At 38.6% G+C, this 13,398-nt stretch overlaps 1 protein-coding gene across 3 annotated transcripts in view; it reads right to left on the bottom strand.

Moving 5' to 3' along the window:
• Positions 1–13,398, bottom strand: part of GNE (glucosamine (UDP-N-acetyl)-2-epimerase/N-acetylmannosamine kinase) — a 59,006-nt gene that overhangs the window by 14,882 nt on the left and 30,726 nt on the right. For all 3 annotated transcript variants that reach the window (XR_011465122.1, XM_070375656.1, XM_070375657.1), the window contains exons 3-6: positions 10,372–10,823; positions 3,064–3,216; positions 2,443–2,655; positions 92–179 (exon numbers count right to left, since the gene is read on the bottom strand). Coding sequence is in view for 2 of the 3 variants with exons in the window: in XM_070375656.1 (XP_070231757.1) it covers positions 92–179; positions 2,443–2,655; positions 3,064–3,216; positions 10,372–10,823 (906 nt within the window). In the remaining variant the exon portion in view is untranslated. The remainder of the gene's footprint in view (positions 1–91; positions 180–2,442; positions 2,656–3,063; positions 3,217–10,371; positions 10,824–13,398) is intronic.

The following is a 13,398-nucleotide window of genomic DNA, read 5'->3' as shown; positions in this document are numbered from 1 at the left end:
ATGCAGAGTGAGAATGCTGTTAGGATAAACAGCTTGAACATGGTGCCCAAGGCAACTCCCCTTTTAAATCACTTTAAAAGTATACACTCACCAAGGGTACTGTTTACCAAACTGAAGGTGCAACGCTTGCAATATTTTGTCTTGGGTATCAGCATCCCGGACATGAAGGACATTCTCCCCTAGGTAAGTCCAGTGACGTCATGGTGATTCAGAAGTGGGAGAAACCAGAGAAGACAGAAATGAGCAGTGTGTCGTGCTCATAATTAGTCCTGAAACCCAGAAGGCTTCAAACAAGTCGTCTTCTATTAGAGAAATGCACTTTTCTACTTTATACCTTTGCAAGCACTCGCAGAAATATGTCCATATATCAAATACTTGAGGGCCATAGATTCCTTTATTCCCAAAGACAATAAATCAAACTTTGGTTTCTTTATTGAAATAAATAAAGTAATTAATCCAGTATCCACTTGTCATTCATAAAGTCATCCAGCACATCCACTCTCTTCATCTGCCCTGACTTCCATCTACTCAGCCAGTTGCTGGATCAGCTGGTCAGGCCAGAGTATCAGTCAGATAAGCCAGTCAGCTGTTGATACAGTCACATTCTCTCCATACATTTTCTGACCAATTTGAGGGAGTAAATACAGTGACAATGACATGTTTTTCAACGGACTTGGCTATGAAGAAGAGCAGAGCAGAAGGGTGGTGGCTGGGGAGAGTTGTTGGGTGAGAGAAGGGGTTGTTTTATAGTTTTAACATACCAGAGGCCCAGGCATGTTTAAATGCTAAGGAAGCAACATGGAAGAAAAAGGATGACTGATAGTCCTTGAGAAGCAGGAGGGTGGGGATCTAGAACACAGAAGGCTGAGCAATGGACAGGCAGGGGTGACCCCATACCCCACACCCTCCCATGTAAAGAAGGCAAGAAGGAAAGGATGGAGGGCATGTGTTTTTAAGTGTGGTGGCAGAAAGGACACACTGCTTTTGCTAGACAACCCTGGTGCCAAATCCAGTGTTCAATTCTCTGTTCATGTCTTACTTGAACTCTCAGCATCATTCAACACCATCTCCTTGAAACCCTTTCTTTTCTGGGCTTTAATATCACACTCCAGATTTTCTGGTAGTTCCTTTTCAGTCTTTCTTCCTGGCTCTTCCCTCCTCATCAGAAAGACTCCAGAGGTTGGTCTTGGGCTCCATTCTTTTCCCTATTTACATGATCCCCTCTGGGTAATCTCATTTCACCCTTGGTTTTAAATGTCAGTATCATTCCTGGCAGAGTGTGGCATTATCCTCAATATCCTTTGTATCAGTAGCAGAATTTTTAGTTTGACATCTGATCACCCAGTTAAAGATTATACATAAATTTCAGCTTCCCTTGGATGTGGCCACGTGACAACATTCTATAGGATGTAGGAAGAAATACTTGCAACTTCTAAGTTGTGCTTTTAGAGGGAAGGGTATCTTCCCCTCTACTCCTTTCCCAATGGCTAAAATGTGCCAATGTGTCAAGTGACAGCAAGAGCTGGAGCAACCATCAAGAAGACAGAAAAAAAAAAAGATAGATGGAAGCTAAGTCTCTGATGACTTACCAGTGAGAAACAAAGAAAATCTATTTGAGGCACTATTTTCTTGTGTCTGTTACAGCAGCTGAACTGATATCCTAACTAACACCACCCATTTGCCAATCACTCTCAAATTTGTATCTTCAATTTCAGCTCTTCCTGGAACAATATAGGTGCTAACCCACCATCTCCACTCTAATATCTAAAAGGCATTTCAGACTTAACATGGCCATCAGAGAACTCTTGGGCTTGCCTGGTGGTTTAGCTGGTAAAGAATCCTCCTGTAATGCAGGAGACCCTGGTTCAATTCCTGGGTCAGGGAGTTGCCCTGGAGAAGGAAAAAGCAACCCACTCCAGTATTCTTGGAGAGTCCCCATGGACAGAGGAGCCTGGAGGGCTGCAGGCCATGGGGTCACAAAGAGTCGGACACAACTAAGCGCAGCGCAGAGAACTCTTAATTCTACCCCCTCCCAAACTGTCCTTCCTCAGGGTCCTCCGTATCAGGAAAGAGAACCCCCCACTGCTCAAACCAAGAGTGTAAGGGTATTGTTGATTCCCTTCATTTTACTGGACCCAGGAAGATGAAAGGCTAGCATTCATATACTTAAACAATTCAATCACATTCTCAAACACAACTATTAAAGACCATAATTAACTAAGAAACTTTTAGCTCTGCTATTACAAAGACAATAAAAATACAAGAAGGGCCCTAAAAACTTTGGTAATATGTGTGCTATCTACAGGTTTCAGGCTACAGTTGGTCATTAACCTCATTTACTCATTTATTCATAAACACATATGACAGCACTGATACATGCATACCTGTAATAATGCAAACAAATGTAGTAAGCCTAGTCAGTTGAAAGATAAAGGTAAATACCTGTTTCTCTTCCAATCTGACGTGTTCCTAAGTTGATCACAGGTGTTCCAAAAGCTCCAACTTCTCGTACCCCACAGCTGCTGTTCCCAATCATACAACCAGCATGGGCAACCAGCTGTATAAACTGGTCAAATGGGACATGTTTAACTGCACGAAAATTGGGATGATGCTCAATGCCCTTCTTCCGCATCACTCGAACCATCTCTTTGCTTCCTATGGAAAGAACCAACTGTTAAATGGTTTACAAGATAAAGGAAAAATTTTCACAAGAAATACCTAATGGCTATTCTACTGTGGTCAACTCAACTTCTAAGGTTTATATCTCTTGGCTACTGCATTTTCTCATGAATGGAAACTGGAGGGAAGAGACTAAACATGAAAATATAGAGTGGAGATTTAGAAGTATTTCTTTCCTACTAAGTTTCTACTAGATTTGACAATAATATTGCAAACTCTTCAATCTACTGAAAAATTGGTCATGACCCTTTGAAAATCAGAATACATTTCAGAATAGAATGGCCTTCAATGATAAGATGAGCAGGACAGGAATGTCAGTCAAAAGAAGACATGATAGAAGCAAAAAACTGGAAAGGTAGGTGGAATATTTTCAAGTTCAATTACCTGCATCAATATTTGGAAACAGAACTAGGGTCCGCTTGTTAAATGAGATAAGTGCATCCAATGTTAATTCAAACATTTTTATAGAATGCTTAATGTCAGTGGTCACAGGGTGCTGAAGTGCGACAATGTAATCTTTAGGTTTTACATCATCACCTGTTTAAAGAAAATCAAATCACATGGCTTCATTAATTAAGAATCTTACAGGAGGAAGAAGCAATTTCTGAAGAGCAAGACCCCCAGGTCTATGCTTTTAAAAATTCTAAGGAAAAAACAGTTTGTCACAATCTAAGCAGGGCATCCAAATTAGGATCTAACAATAAGAACTTTTAGCAACAAGTCCAAGGATTCTTCAGCAAACTTAACATTTTACAAAGGTGCTTGCTACCACAAACAAAATATAAAACTTTAAATAGCAGACACTAGACTTCATTGTTTTAAAATCCAAAATATTTCAAAGTGTTAGAAAAATGCGATTCTTTCCAGTTTCTAACTGGTGTTTCTAATGACTTATCGTCAATGAGTAATAATGTGTTGCAAATCAGAGGGTTCAGAGACTGACTGAACATTAAATAAATTTCATATAATGCACAGGAGCTTCCCCACTCTCAATCACCAGATTCAATAGAATGCCAGTGTTTCTCTGTTCAGAAGACTAGAAAGGCTTCACTCATCCCCAGGGATCTCAAGGACAGTTCCTCAGCAAAAATGTGAACTGTAAAAATTTGGATGAAGAGTGCTATGTCAAATAATACAAACCATTTTGCAACAGTGCCTATATTATCCCATAGAACTGGAAATTAGTTCTACTTGCTAATTTTTAAAAATTATTTATTTTTGGCTGTGCTGGGCAGCAACTGCTATTGCTTCATGCAGGCTTTCTCTTGTTGCAGTGAGCGGGGACTACTCTTCATTGTGGTGCTCAGGCTTCTCCTGTTGCAGAGCACAGGCTCTAGGGCACCCGGGTTTCAATCGTTGCAGCTCCTGGGCTCTACAGCACAGGCTCAGTAGCTGCGGTGCAGAGGTGGTCCGTGGGATGTGGGCTCTTCCCAGACCTGGGATCAAACCTGTTTCTCCTGCATCGGCAGGCGATTCTTTACCATTAAGCCGCCAGGGAAGCTCCTACTCACTAAGTTTTAATGAAAGAAAATATATCTTTGTGATATTAATTTTAATGAACAACTTTATCATGAACTATGATTATCATTAATCCAAATTCAACCAGTAGCAGTTATTTTTTATGATGTAATAGTAACACAGAGTTGTTACTAAGAATCTTCAGTATTATTCAAAAGACTACAGGCTCCAAAATTTTATTTAAAAAAATTATTGGACCCATCATGTTCTAAACTGGGGGTGGCATGGGGATATCATCATTACATTTTGGTACAAAGCAGAAAAAAGGTCTAAAGGCCTAAGAGACTCTATCAAAAACATAAAGATGCCGTCAACACAAACTCAGGCCATCTGTTAGATATAGATCAGGGCCATTAGAAAGAAACTAGTGCAAAGAGAATTAAAAACTTGGGGAGAAGAAAACCAACTAAAGAGGTGTCTGCTGTAACAGATATGGAAACATCATGTGTATGCTGCAATCTGGCCGCAGGTACAAGTTAGTCCCACTATGATGTGTTGCTTCTACAATGTGAATTAGCTCATCTGTGACTGGCAAACAGAAGAATGATGTCAACCTTTAATGCAGTAGTTGAGTTATTCATTCATGATTCCCCAAGGCTGACTGCTAAGAACCTTAAAGGAAATGTATACAACAAGCTGTAGTGAAATAGTGTGTTTGTCACAAGCCCCCCTCAACCCATGGTCTTTCTTGGAGTTCAGTCTGCCGATTTACTCTGTCTTGAGAACACTTACTGGATGAGTCTCTTTGATCTTTGTGCCTTTTTTGGTAGCAGTTGTTCTTTGAGAGTGGGGATGAATGGAGCTTTTGTGGTCCCACGCAGAGGATCATTCTACACAACTTACTGCTAAGGAGCAAGTGGAAGGTGAAGAGGAAGAAAAATTCCAGCAGTTTACCCCATGAGAGCTTTTCTTTATCTTCTACTTTAAGTGTGATTGAGAAATATTTGTAGTATACAGAAAATAACCCTATAATGCAGAATGAAGCAGGACTGCACTTTGTAACTTAAGGCTCTATATGGAAACATTTAAGCAGTTTCTTTATTAAAAAAGGAAAACAGAAGAGCAAAAACTAGACATCTTAAAAAAAAAAAAGGAAAAAGGAAACACAGGACAATGAGCTGCGGCTACCCATCCCTAGCAAAAACATATTCTGTGCAAATCCCACACTGGTTCCTTAATGTGATGTAGGACTTTGACATTATCTGCCTTTGTCTCCAGAACTCAGCAGCTTCAGTCCTTCCACACATTTAAAGCATTTATTTAAAGCCTTTCTATTATGGTACCATTACTTGGTTTTGTGTCAAAAGTTCTATATTTACTATGGTATTTCTTTCATTATTAGAAATGTTAACATGTCTTTTTAACTTTTCTAATATTTTTATTAGGGCTGTTATTTATTAATATTCTGGTTACAAAGCTGCATGTTTGAGTGGCTTACCCAATGCTATTTTTCCTATAAGGAGAAGGAGGACATCAGAAATTGTAGGTCAAGAAGCAGGTAAAAGCTTTGCAGAAAATGTCTTCTTTTCCCCCACTGGCTTAAAAAAAAAAAAATCCGGTTTTGGCTATTTTGTCATTCTTCTTTTCACAGAGAAACTGCTTTAGTTCAGTCACTCAGTCGTGTCCGACTCTTTGTGACCCCATGAACTGCAGCATGCCAGGCCTCCCTGTCCATCACCAGCTCCTGGAGTCTACCCAAACTCATGTCCATTGAGTCGGTGATGCTATCCAACCATCTCATCCTCTGTCGTCCCCTTCTCCTCCCGCCCTCAATCCTTCCCAGCATCAGGGTCTTTTCAAAAGAGTCAGCTCTTCGCATCAGGTAGCCAAAGTATTGGAGTTTCAGCTTCAACATCAGTTCTTCCAATGAACAGTCAAGACTGATCTCCTTGCACTCCAAGAGACTCTCAAGAGTCTTCTCCAACACCACAGTTCAAAAGCATCAATTCTTCTACGCTCAGCTTTCTTTATAGTCCAACTCTCACATCCAAACATGACTACTGGAAAAACCACAGGCGGACCTTTGTTGACAAAGTAATGTCTCTTCTTTTTAATATGCTGTCTACGTTGGTCATAACTTTCCTTCCAAGAAGTAAGCCTCTTTTAATCTCATGGCTACAATCACAACCCGCAGTTATTTTGGAGCTCCAAAAAATAAAGTCAGCCACTGTTTCCACTGTTTCCCCATCTATTTGCCAGGAAGTGATGAGACCAGATGCCATGATCTTAGTTTTCTGAATGTTGCACTTTAAGCCAACTTTTTCACTCTCCTCTTTCACTTTCATCAAGAAGCTCCTTAGTTCTTCTTCACTTTCTGCCATAAGGGTGGTGTCATCGGCATATCTGAGGTTATTGATATTTCTCCCAGCGATCTTGATTCCAGCTTGAGTTTCTTCCAGTCCAGCGTTTCTCATGATGTACTCTGCATATAAGTTAAATAAGTAGGGTGACAATATACAGCCTTGACACTCCTTTTCCTATTTGGAACCAATCTGTTGTTCCATGTCCAGTTCTAACTGTTGCTTCCTGACCTGCATACAGGTTTCTCAGGAAGCAGGTCAGGTAGTCTGGTATTCCCATCTCTTTCAGAATTTTCCACAGTTTATTGTGATCTACACAGTCAAAGGCTTTGGCATAGTCAATAAAGCAGAAATAGATGTTTTTCTGGAACTCTCTTGCTTTTTCCATGATCCAGCAGATGTTGGCAATTTGATCTCTGTTCTTCTGCCTTTTCTAAAACCAGCTTGAACATCTGGAAGCTCATGGTTCATGTATTCCTGAAGCCTGGCTTGGAGAATTTTGAGCATTACTTTACTAGCGTGTGAGATGAGTGCAATTGTGCGGTAGTTTGAGCATTCTTTGGCATTGCCTTTCTTTGGCATTGGAATGAAAACTGACCTTTTCCAGTCCTGTGGCCACTGTGGAGTTTTCCAAATTTGCTGGCATATTGAGTGCAGCACTTTCACAGCATCATCTTTTAGGATTTGAAATAGCTCAACTGGAATTCCATTACCTCCATTAGCTTTGTTCGTAGTGATGTTTCCTAAGGCCCACTTGACTTCACATTCCAGGATGTCTGGCTCTACATGAGTGATCACACCCTCTGGGTGTGATTATCTGGGTCATGAAGATCTTTTTTGTACAGTTCTTCTGTGTTTTCTTGCCACCTCTTCTTAAAATCTTCTGCTTCTGTAGAAGAAACTGCTTAAATGGTTCCAAATAGAACCTGAAGCCCTGCAATTACAAATTTGTTGTATTCTGCTTTATAAGGGTTATTTTCTTTCATTACAAGTTTTTCAGAAAACATACAAAGCTAACAGTATAACCAGAACAGAGTGCAAGAATGCTTGCTTAGAAGCATGCAGAAAGGGGAGACTGATAATGAGTGATGTTGAGCATCTTTTCATGTGTTTGTTAGCCATCTGTATTTCTTCTTTGGAGAAATGTCTGTTTAGGTCTTTGGCCCATTTTTTGATTGGGTCGTTTATTTTTCTGGAATTGAGCTGCAGGAGTTGTTTGTATATTCTTGAGATTAATTCTTTGTCAGTTGCTTCATTTGCTATCATTTTATCCCATTCTGAAGGCTGTCTTTTCACCTTGCTTATAGTTTCCTTTGTTGTGCAGAAGCTTTTAATTTTAACTAGGTCCCATTTGTTTATTTTTGCTTTTTTCCCCAATATTCTGGGAGGTGGGTCACAGAGGATCCTGCTATGATTTATGTCAGAGAGTGTTTTGCCTATGTTCTCCTCTAGGAGTTTTATAGTTTCTCATCTTATGTTTAGATCTTTAATCCATTTTGAGTTTATTTTTGTGTATGGTGTTAGAAAGTGTTCTAGTTTCATTCTTTTACAAGTGGTTGACCAGTTTTCCCAGCACCACTTGTTAAAGAGATTGTCTTTTCTCCATTGTATATTCTTGCCTCCTTTGTCAACGATAAGGTGTCCATAGGTGCGTGGATTTATCTCTGGGCTTTCTATTTTGTTCCATTGATCTATATTTCTGTCTTTGTGCCAGTACCATACTGTCTTGATGACTGTGGCTTTGTAGTAGAGCCTGAAGGCAGGCAAGTTAATTCCTCCAGTTCCATTCTTCTTTCTCAAGATTGCTTTGGCTATTCGAGGTTTTTTGTATTTCCTTACAAATTGTGAAATTATTTGTTCTAGCTCTGTGAAAAATACCACTGGTAGCTTGATAGGGATTGGATTGAATCTATAGATTGCTTTGGGTAGTATACTCATTTTCACTATAGTGATTCTTCCGATCCATGAACTCATTATCAGAAAAATGCAAATCAAAACCACAATGAGGTACCATTTCATGCCAGTCAGAATGGCTGCGATCCAAAAGTCTACAAGCAATAAATGCTGAAGAGGGTGTAGAGAAAAGGGAACCCTCTTACACTGTTGGTGGGAATGCAAACTAGTACAGCTACTATGGAGAACAGTGTGGAGACTCCTTAAAAAACTGGAAATAGAACTGCCATACGACCCAGCAATCCCACTGCTGGGCATACACACCAAGGAAACCAGAATTGAAAGAGACACGTGTACCCCAATGTTCATTGCAGCACTGTATATAATAGCAAGGACCTAGATGTCCATCAGCAGACAAATGGATAAGAAAGCTGTGGTACATATACACAATGGAGTACTACTCAGCCATTAAAAAGAATACATTTGAATCAGTTCTAATGAGGTGGATGAAACTGGAGCCTATTATACAGAGTGAAGTAAGCCAGAAACAAAAACACCAATACAGTATACTAACGCATATATATGGAATTTAGAAAGATGGTAACGATAACCCTGTATGAGAGATAGCAAAAGAAACACAGATGTATAGAATAGTCTTTTGGACTCTGTGGGAGAGGGAGAGGGTGGGAAGATTTGGGAGAATGGCATTGAAACATGTATATTATCACATGTGAAACGAATCGCCAGTCCAGGCTCGATGCATGATACAGGATGCTCAGGGCTGGTGCACTGGGATGACCCAGAGGGATGGTATTGGGAGGGAGGTGGGAGGTGGGGTTCAGGATGGGAAACATGTGTATACTCGTGGCGGATTCATGTTGATACATGACAAAACCAATACAATATTGTAAAGTAATTAGCCTCCAATAAAATAAATAAATTTATATTTAAAAAATTAAAAAAGAAAGGGGAGACTGAGAGATGGAAGTCTGTTACATCAGCATTATCTCAACAGGTTCCCTTACAGCTATGAATCTGTCCAGGGGTAAGAAATACACAGAATGGGCTAAACTATAGAGTAAAAAAAAAAATCCAATTTCATTCCTGTTCTAATGTGATCTGGATTTAAAATCTTAAATTATACTACCACTAGATCAATTTATTATCATTATTCAACTGATCTACCTTTTCACAGAGAGTCCTAAATACCTAAACAGACAATTAGTTCTGATTTAGCCTCAAGATAGTACACTCATTATAAATTAACCAACTGACATTGTTTGCAAACCTTTTTTATTTGCCTCTGATTAGCAAAAAGTAACTTCCAGGAATCTAGATCATTGATCTGAAGATAAATGAACAACCTTCCTTAAGGCTTATTTACAGGGCTAACAAACTCTAATCGTAGAACTATGACTTCTGCTTTTTAACAATAATCATAATCCCTTATAAGTACTTATGGCTTACTGCTTTCAACATTATCTGAGTATTTCAACAAGCCTGTAAGAAAGGCATTAAAATTAATTTTTTTCATTGTGCTAAAAAAAAAAAAAAGATACCCATAATTCTACTAACCAGAAGTAAATATTATAAATGATTTGGTGTACTTACCAACTTTTCTATTATGCTATTATTTTTTATAAAAATAGCATCACATTATACAATTTGTAGCTTCCTTTTTTTCCCTTTTTGATATGTCAGGATCTGTCCCTGCAACTAAATATTCACCTGTAATGTTGTATTTAACAGATGAAAAGCATTCTGTTATATAAAAATAGCATAGATTTCAAAAATTCAGTCCATTAAGCCTATCTTTTAGAAAAGATGAGTCTCAGAGAGGTGAAGTCATACTACAGGGCAAGATTTATGAATAAAATTTTAGCCTTCCGACTGCTAATGTACAACAGTTACCAAAAGGACTGAAACATAACCAAACTGTGGGACAAAAGCACCATTAGACTGAATAAAGTCTGACACATACCTAACCACATCCGAATGATGCTCATGTAGTCTTTGTTCTTGGCGGAGAGCAGCTTGTCGTAGGAAGGGCAGCCTGCCAGCAGGATGCGGTCATGGTCCTCACACATGGATATCAGGTGTTGCTCTGCACTTCGGGTGCAGCACACGTGATAATGAGCCAGTTTTGTTATGGCGTGTCTGATAGAGTCATCAATGGTCCCACTGACTTCCCCCCCTTCAATGTGAAGGATTCGGATGTTCATCAAGGCAGCAGATGTAGCCAGAGCCAGGGCGTCAAACCTGTCTCCATGAACAATCATGATATCAGGTTTCAGGCGATTAAGGACATCTGGTAGCTTCACAAGGGCCAGGCCTACTGACTCCACCATGGCTGCCTCATCTTCCCCTCTGACAATCGTGTGTAACCTGGTGTTAATGTCAAAGTCATCTTGTTCAATCATGCGATACGTGTTTCTAAAGCAGGGAGAAATAAAAATGTGAGAGCATGTTCTTAAATATAGGGCTATAAAAACATAGCCCTATTTTAACTATTTATTTTAATAAAACATTAACTCTGAAGGGAGAAATATTTCACGAAATTTCCTTGTTAAAATAAACTGAAGTATAACTTACACACAAAAATTAAAAGCATAGGCCATAAATATACAGATCACTTGATTACTTTTTCTACACAAACACCCCTATAGTCACCACCTAGACCAATACCTCCCACACCTTGCAGGTCTCACCTGTGCCCTGCTTCAGTGAGCACCTGGAGGGAGAATGTTTTTATTAGGAAAAAAGAGACTAAATTTTACAGTGATCACGACTTTTTCTTTCCTTTTAAAAATATTATATGCCAACAAAGGTCTGTCTAGTCAAGGCTATGGGTTCTTCCAGTAGTCATGTATGGATGTGAGTTGGACTGTAAAGAAAGCTGAGCACCCAAGAATTGATGCTTTTGAACTGTGGTGTTGGAGAAGACTCTTGAGAGTCCCTTGGACTGCAAGCAGATCAAACCAGTCAATCCTAAAGGAAATCAGTCCTGAATATTCATTGGAAGGACTGATGCTAAAGCTAAAGCTCCAATACTTTGGCCACCTGATGCGAAGAACAGACTCATTAGCAAAGACCCTGATGCTGGGAAAGATTGGGGGCAGGAGGAGAAGGGGACAACAGAGGATGAGATGGTTGGATGGCATCACCGACTCAATGGACATGAGTAAACTCATGAGTCTACTCATTTGAGTAAACTCCAGGAGTTGGCGATGGACAGGGAGGCCTGGCATGCTGCAGTCCACGGTGTCGCAAAGAGTCGGACACTACTGAGCGACTGAACTGAACTGAAAAATATATATACATTTTTTAAAAGAAATCATGCTACTTAATAGAAAAAAATGTTACTTATAAATGCTCCTAAAAAAGTAGTATGGAACTGGGATACCCGATACAGTACTATATTATAAATTTCTGAATGATGAAAATTATCTCCTGAATTCTTTTCATATGGTACCACTCATGCAGCATAATTCTGACTGGGATGAAAATGTAGGCTTAAATTGGCTGTAAAATGCAGTTTCACGTCTGTTTCATGCTTAACAGCAATAGCAATTCTCAATGCTTTAAAGTTTCCTGTTTGTTATGACTAGATTTTAAAAGATCTGATTTTTTTTTCTGGAAATATATAAAACATTACTTAAAAATTAGAAAAATACAGCAAATTATCATGCATAAACCTACCACTCAGCACCATCAGTATTACCATGATGTCTTTCTTTTTTTTGTTGCCACACCATGTGGCATGTGGGATCTTGGTTCCCTAACCAGGAATCAAACTGCACCCTCTACATGGGAGCATGGAGTCTTAACCACTGCACCACCAGGGAAGTCCCTCTTTCTAACCACTTTATACATAATTTTTCCCATAATATTTTTAAATGGTTGAGAATACATCATAGTACAATTTTGTAATCTATTTAACCCATATAATACTATGATATTTTCTCAGATTATGAAGGATTTTTTACATACATCCTATAGATGGCTTAGCAGTCATTTTATAGATTTCTTTGATTTTCCTACAAAAGCTATGACATTGTAAATAAAGAAAATCCTGTGAGAATTCCCATAGGAATTTAATGGGATCTTAAATGTTTGATAGGATTCAAAAGTGAAGGTCTCTCTGTAGGAAGTTATTTTTATAGGGTTTGATAATGAACCAAATTTCTTTAATATAAAGCTATTGAGATTTTCTATCTTTTCTGTAGAAAAAAATACTGTAAGCTGTATTTTTCAAAAGCTTGTCCATTTCGTCTAAATTGATTGTCAATTTACTGGCCTAATATCCTCCTTTTATTCTTTTAATGGCTGAGATCAGTAGTGACATCCTCTTTGTTATCCTATGTTGGTAATTTCTGTGTTACCCCTTCCTTGTTCTGCAGAAGCTTGTTGATTTTATTATTTTAAACAAATAACTTTTAGCTCAATTAACTTTCTTTATTGTTTAGTCTACTTTTACATTTCATTGATTTTGACTCTATTGGCCCTTGGTCCTCCCTTCTACTTACTTTGGGCTTCATTTTCTTTCTTGTTTATTAAAGTGGAAATGGATCCTTAACTAACCTCTAACCTCTAACCTCGTTTTTCACATAAGTATTAATATTTAAAATGATAAATTTCCCCATAAGCCCTGATTAACCTATACCCACAAATTTTGATACACTGTAATATTTATTTAGGTCAAAATATTTTCTAATTTCCCTTAGGATTTCTTGTTTGGCCCCTGAGCTTAAAACTCAACAATAAACAACCCAGTTTAAAAATGGGTTAAACCAAAGATGATACAAAGATGGCAAATAAGCATATGAAAAGATGCTCCACATTATGTGTCATCAAGGAAATGCAAATTAAAAAGAGATACTGCTACACACCTATTAGAATGGACAAAATCCAGAACACTGACAACACTAAATTCTGGCAATGATATGGAGCAACAGGAATTCTCATTTACTGTTGGGGAAATACAAAATGATACAGCCATTTTGGAAGA

This window comes from Bos mutus, chromosome 8, assembly GCF_027580195.1.
Source record: "Bos mutus isolate GX-2022 chromosome 8, NWIPB_WYAK_1.1, whole genome shotgun sequence".
Taxonomy (NCBI): domain Eukaryota; kingdom Metazoa; phylum Chordata; class Mammalia; order Artiodactyla; family Bovidae; genus Bos; species Bos mutus.
The sequence above is the reverse complement of the archived record's forward strand: the minus strand, read 5'-3'. Positions and strand labels throughout refer to the sequence as shown.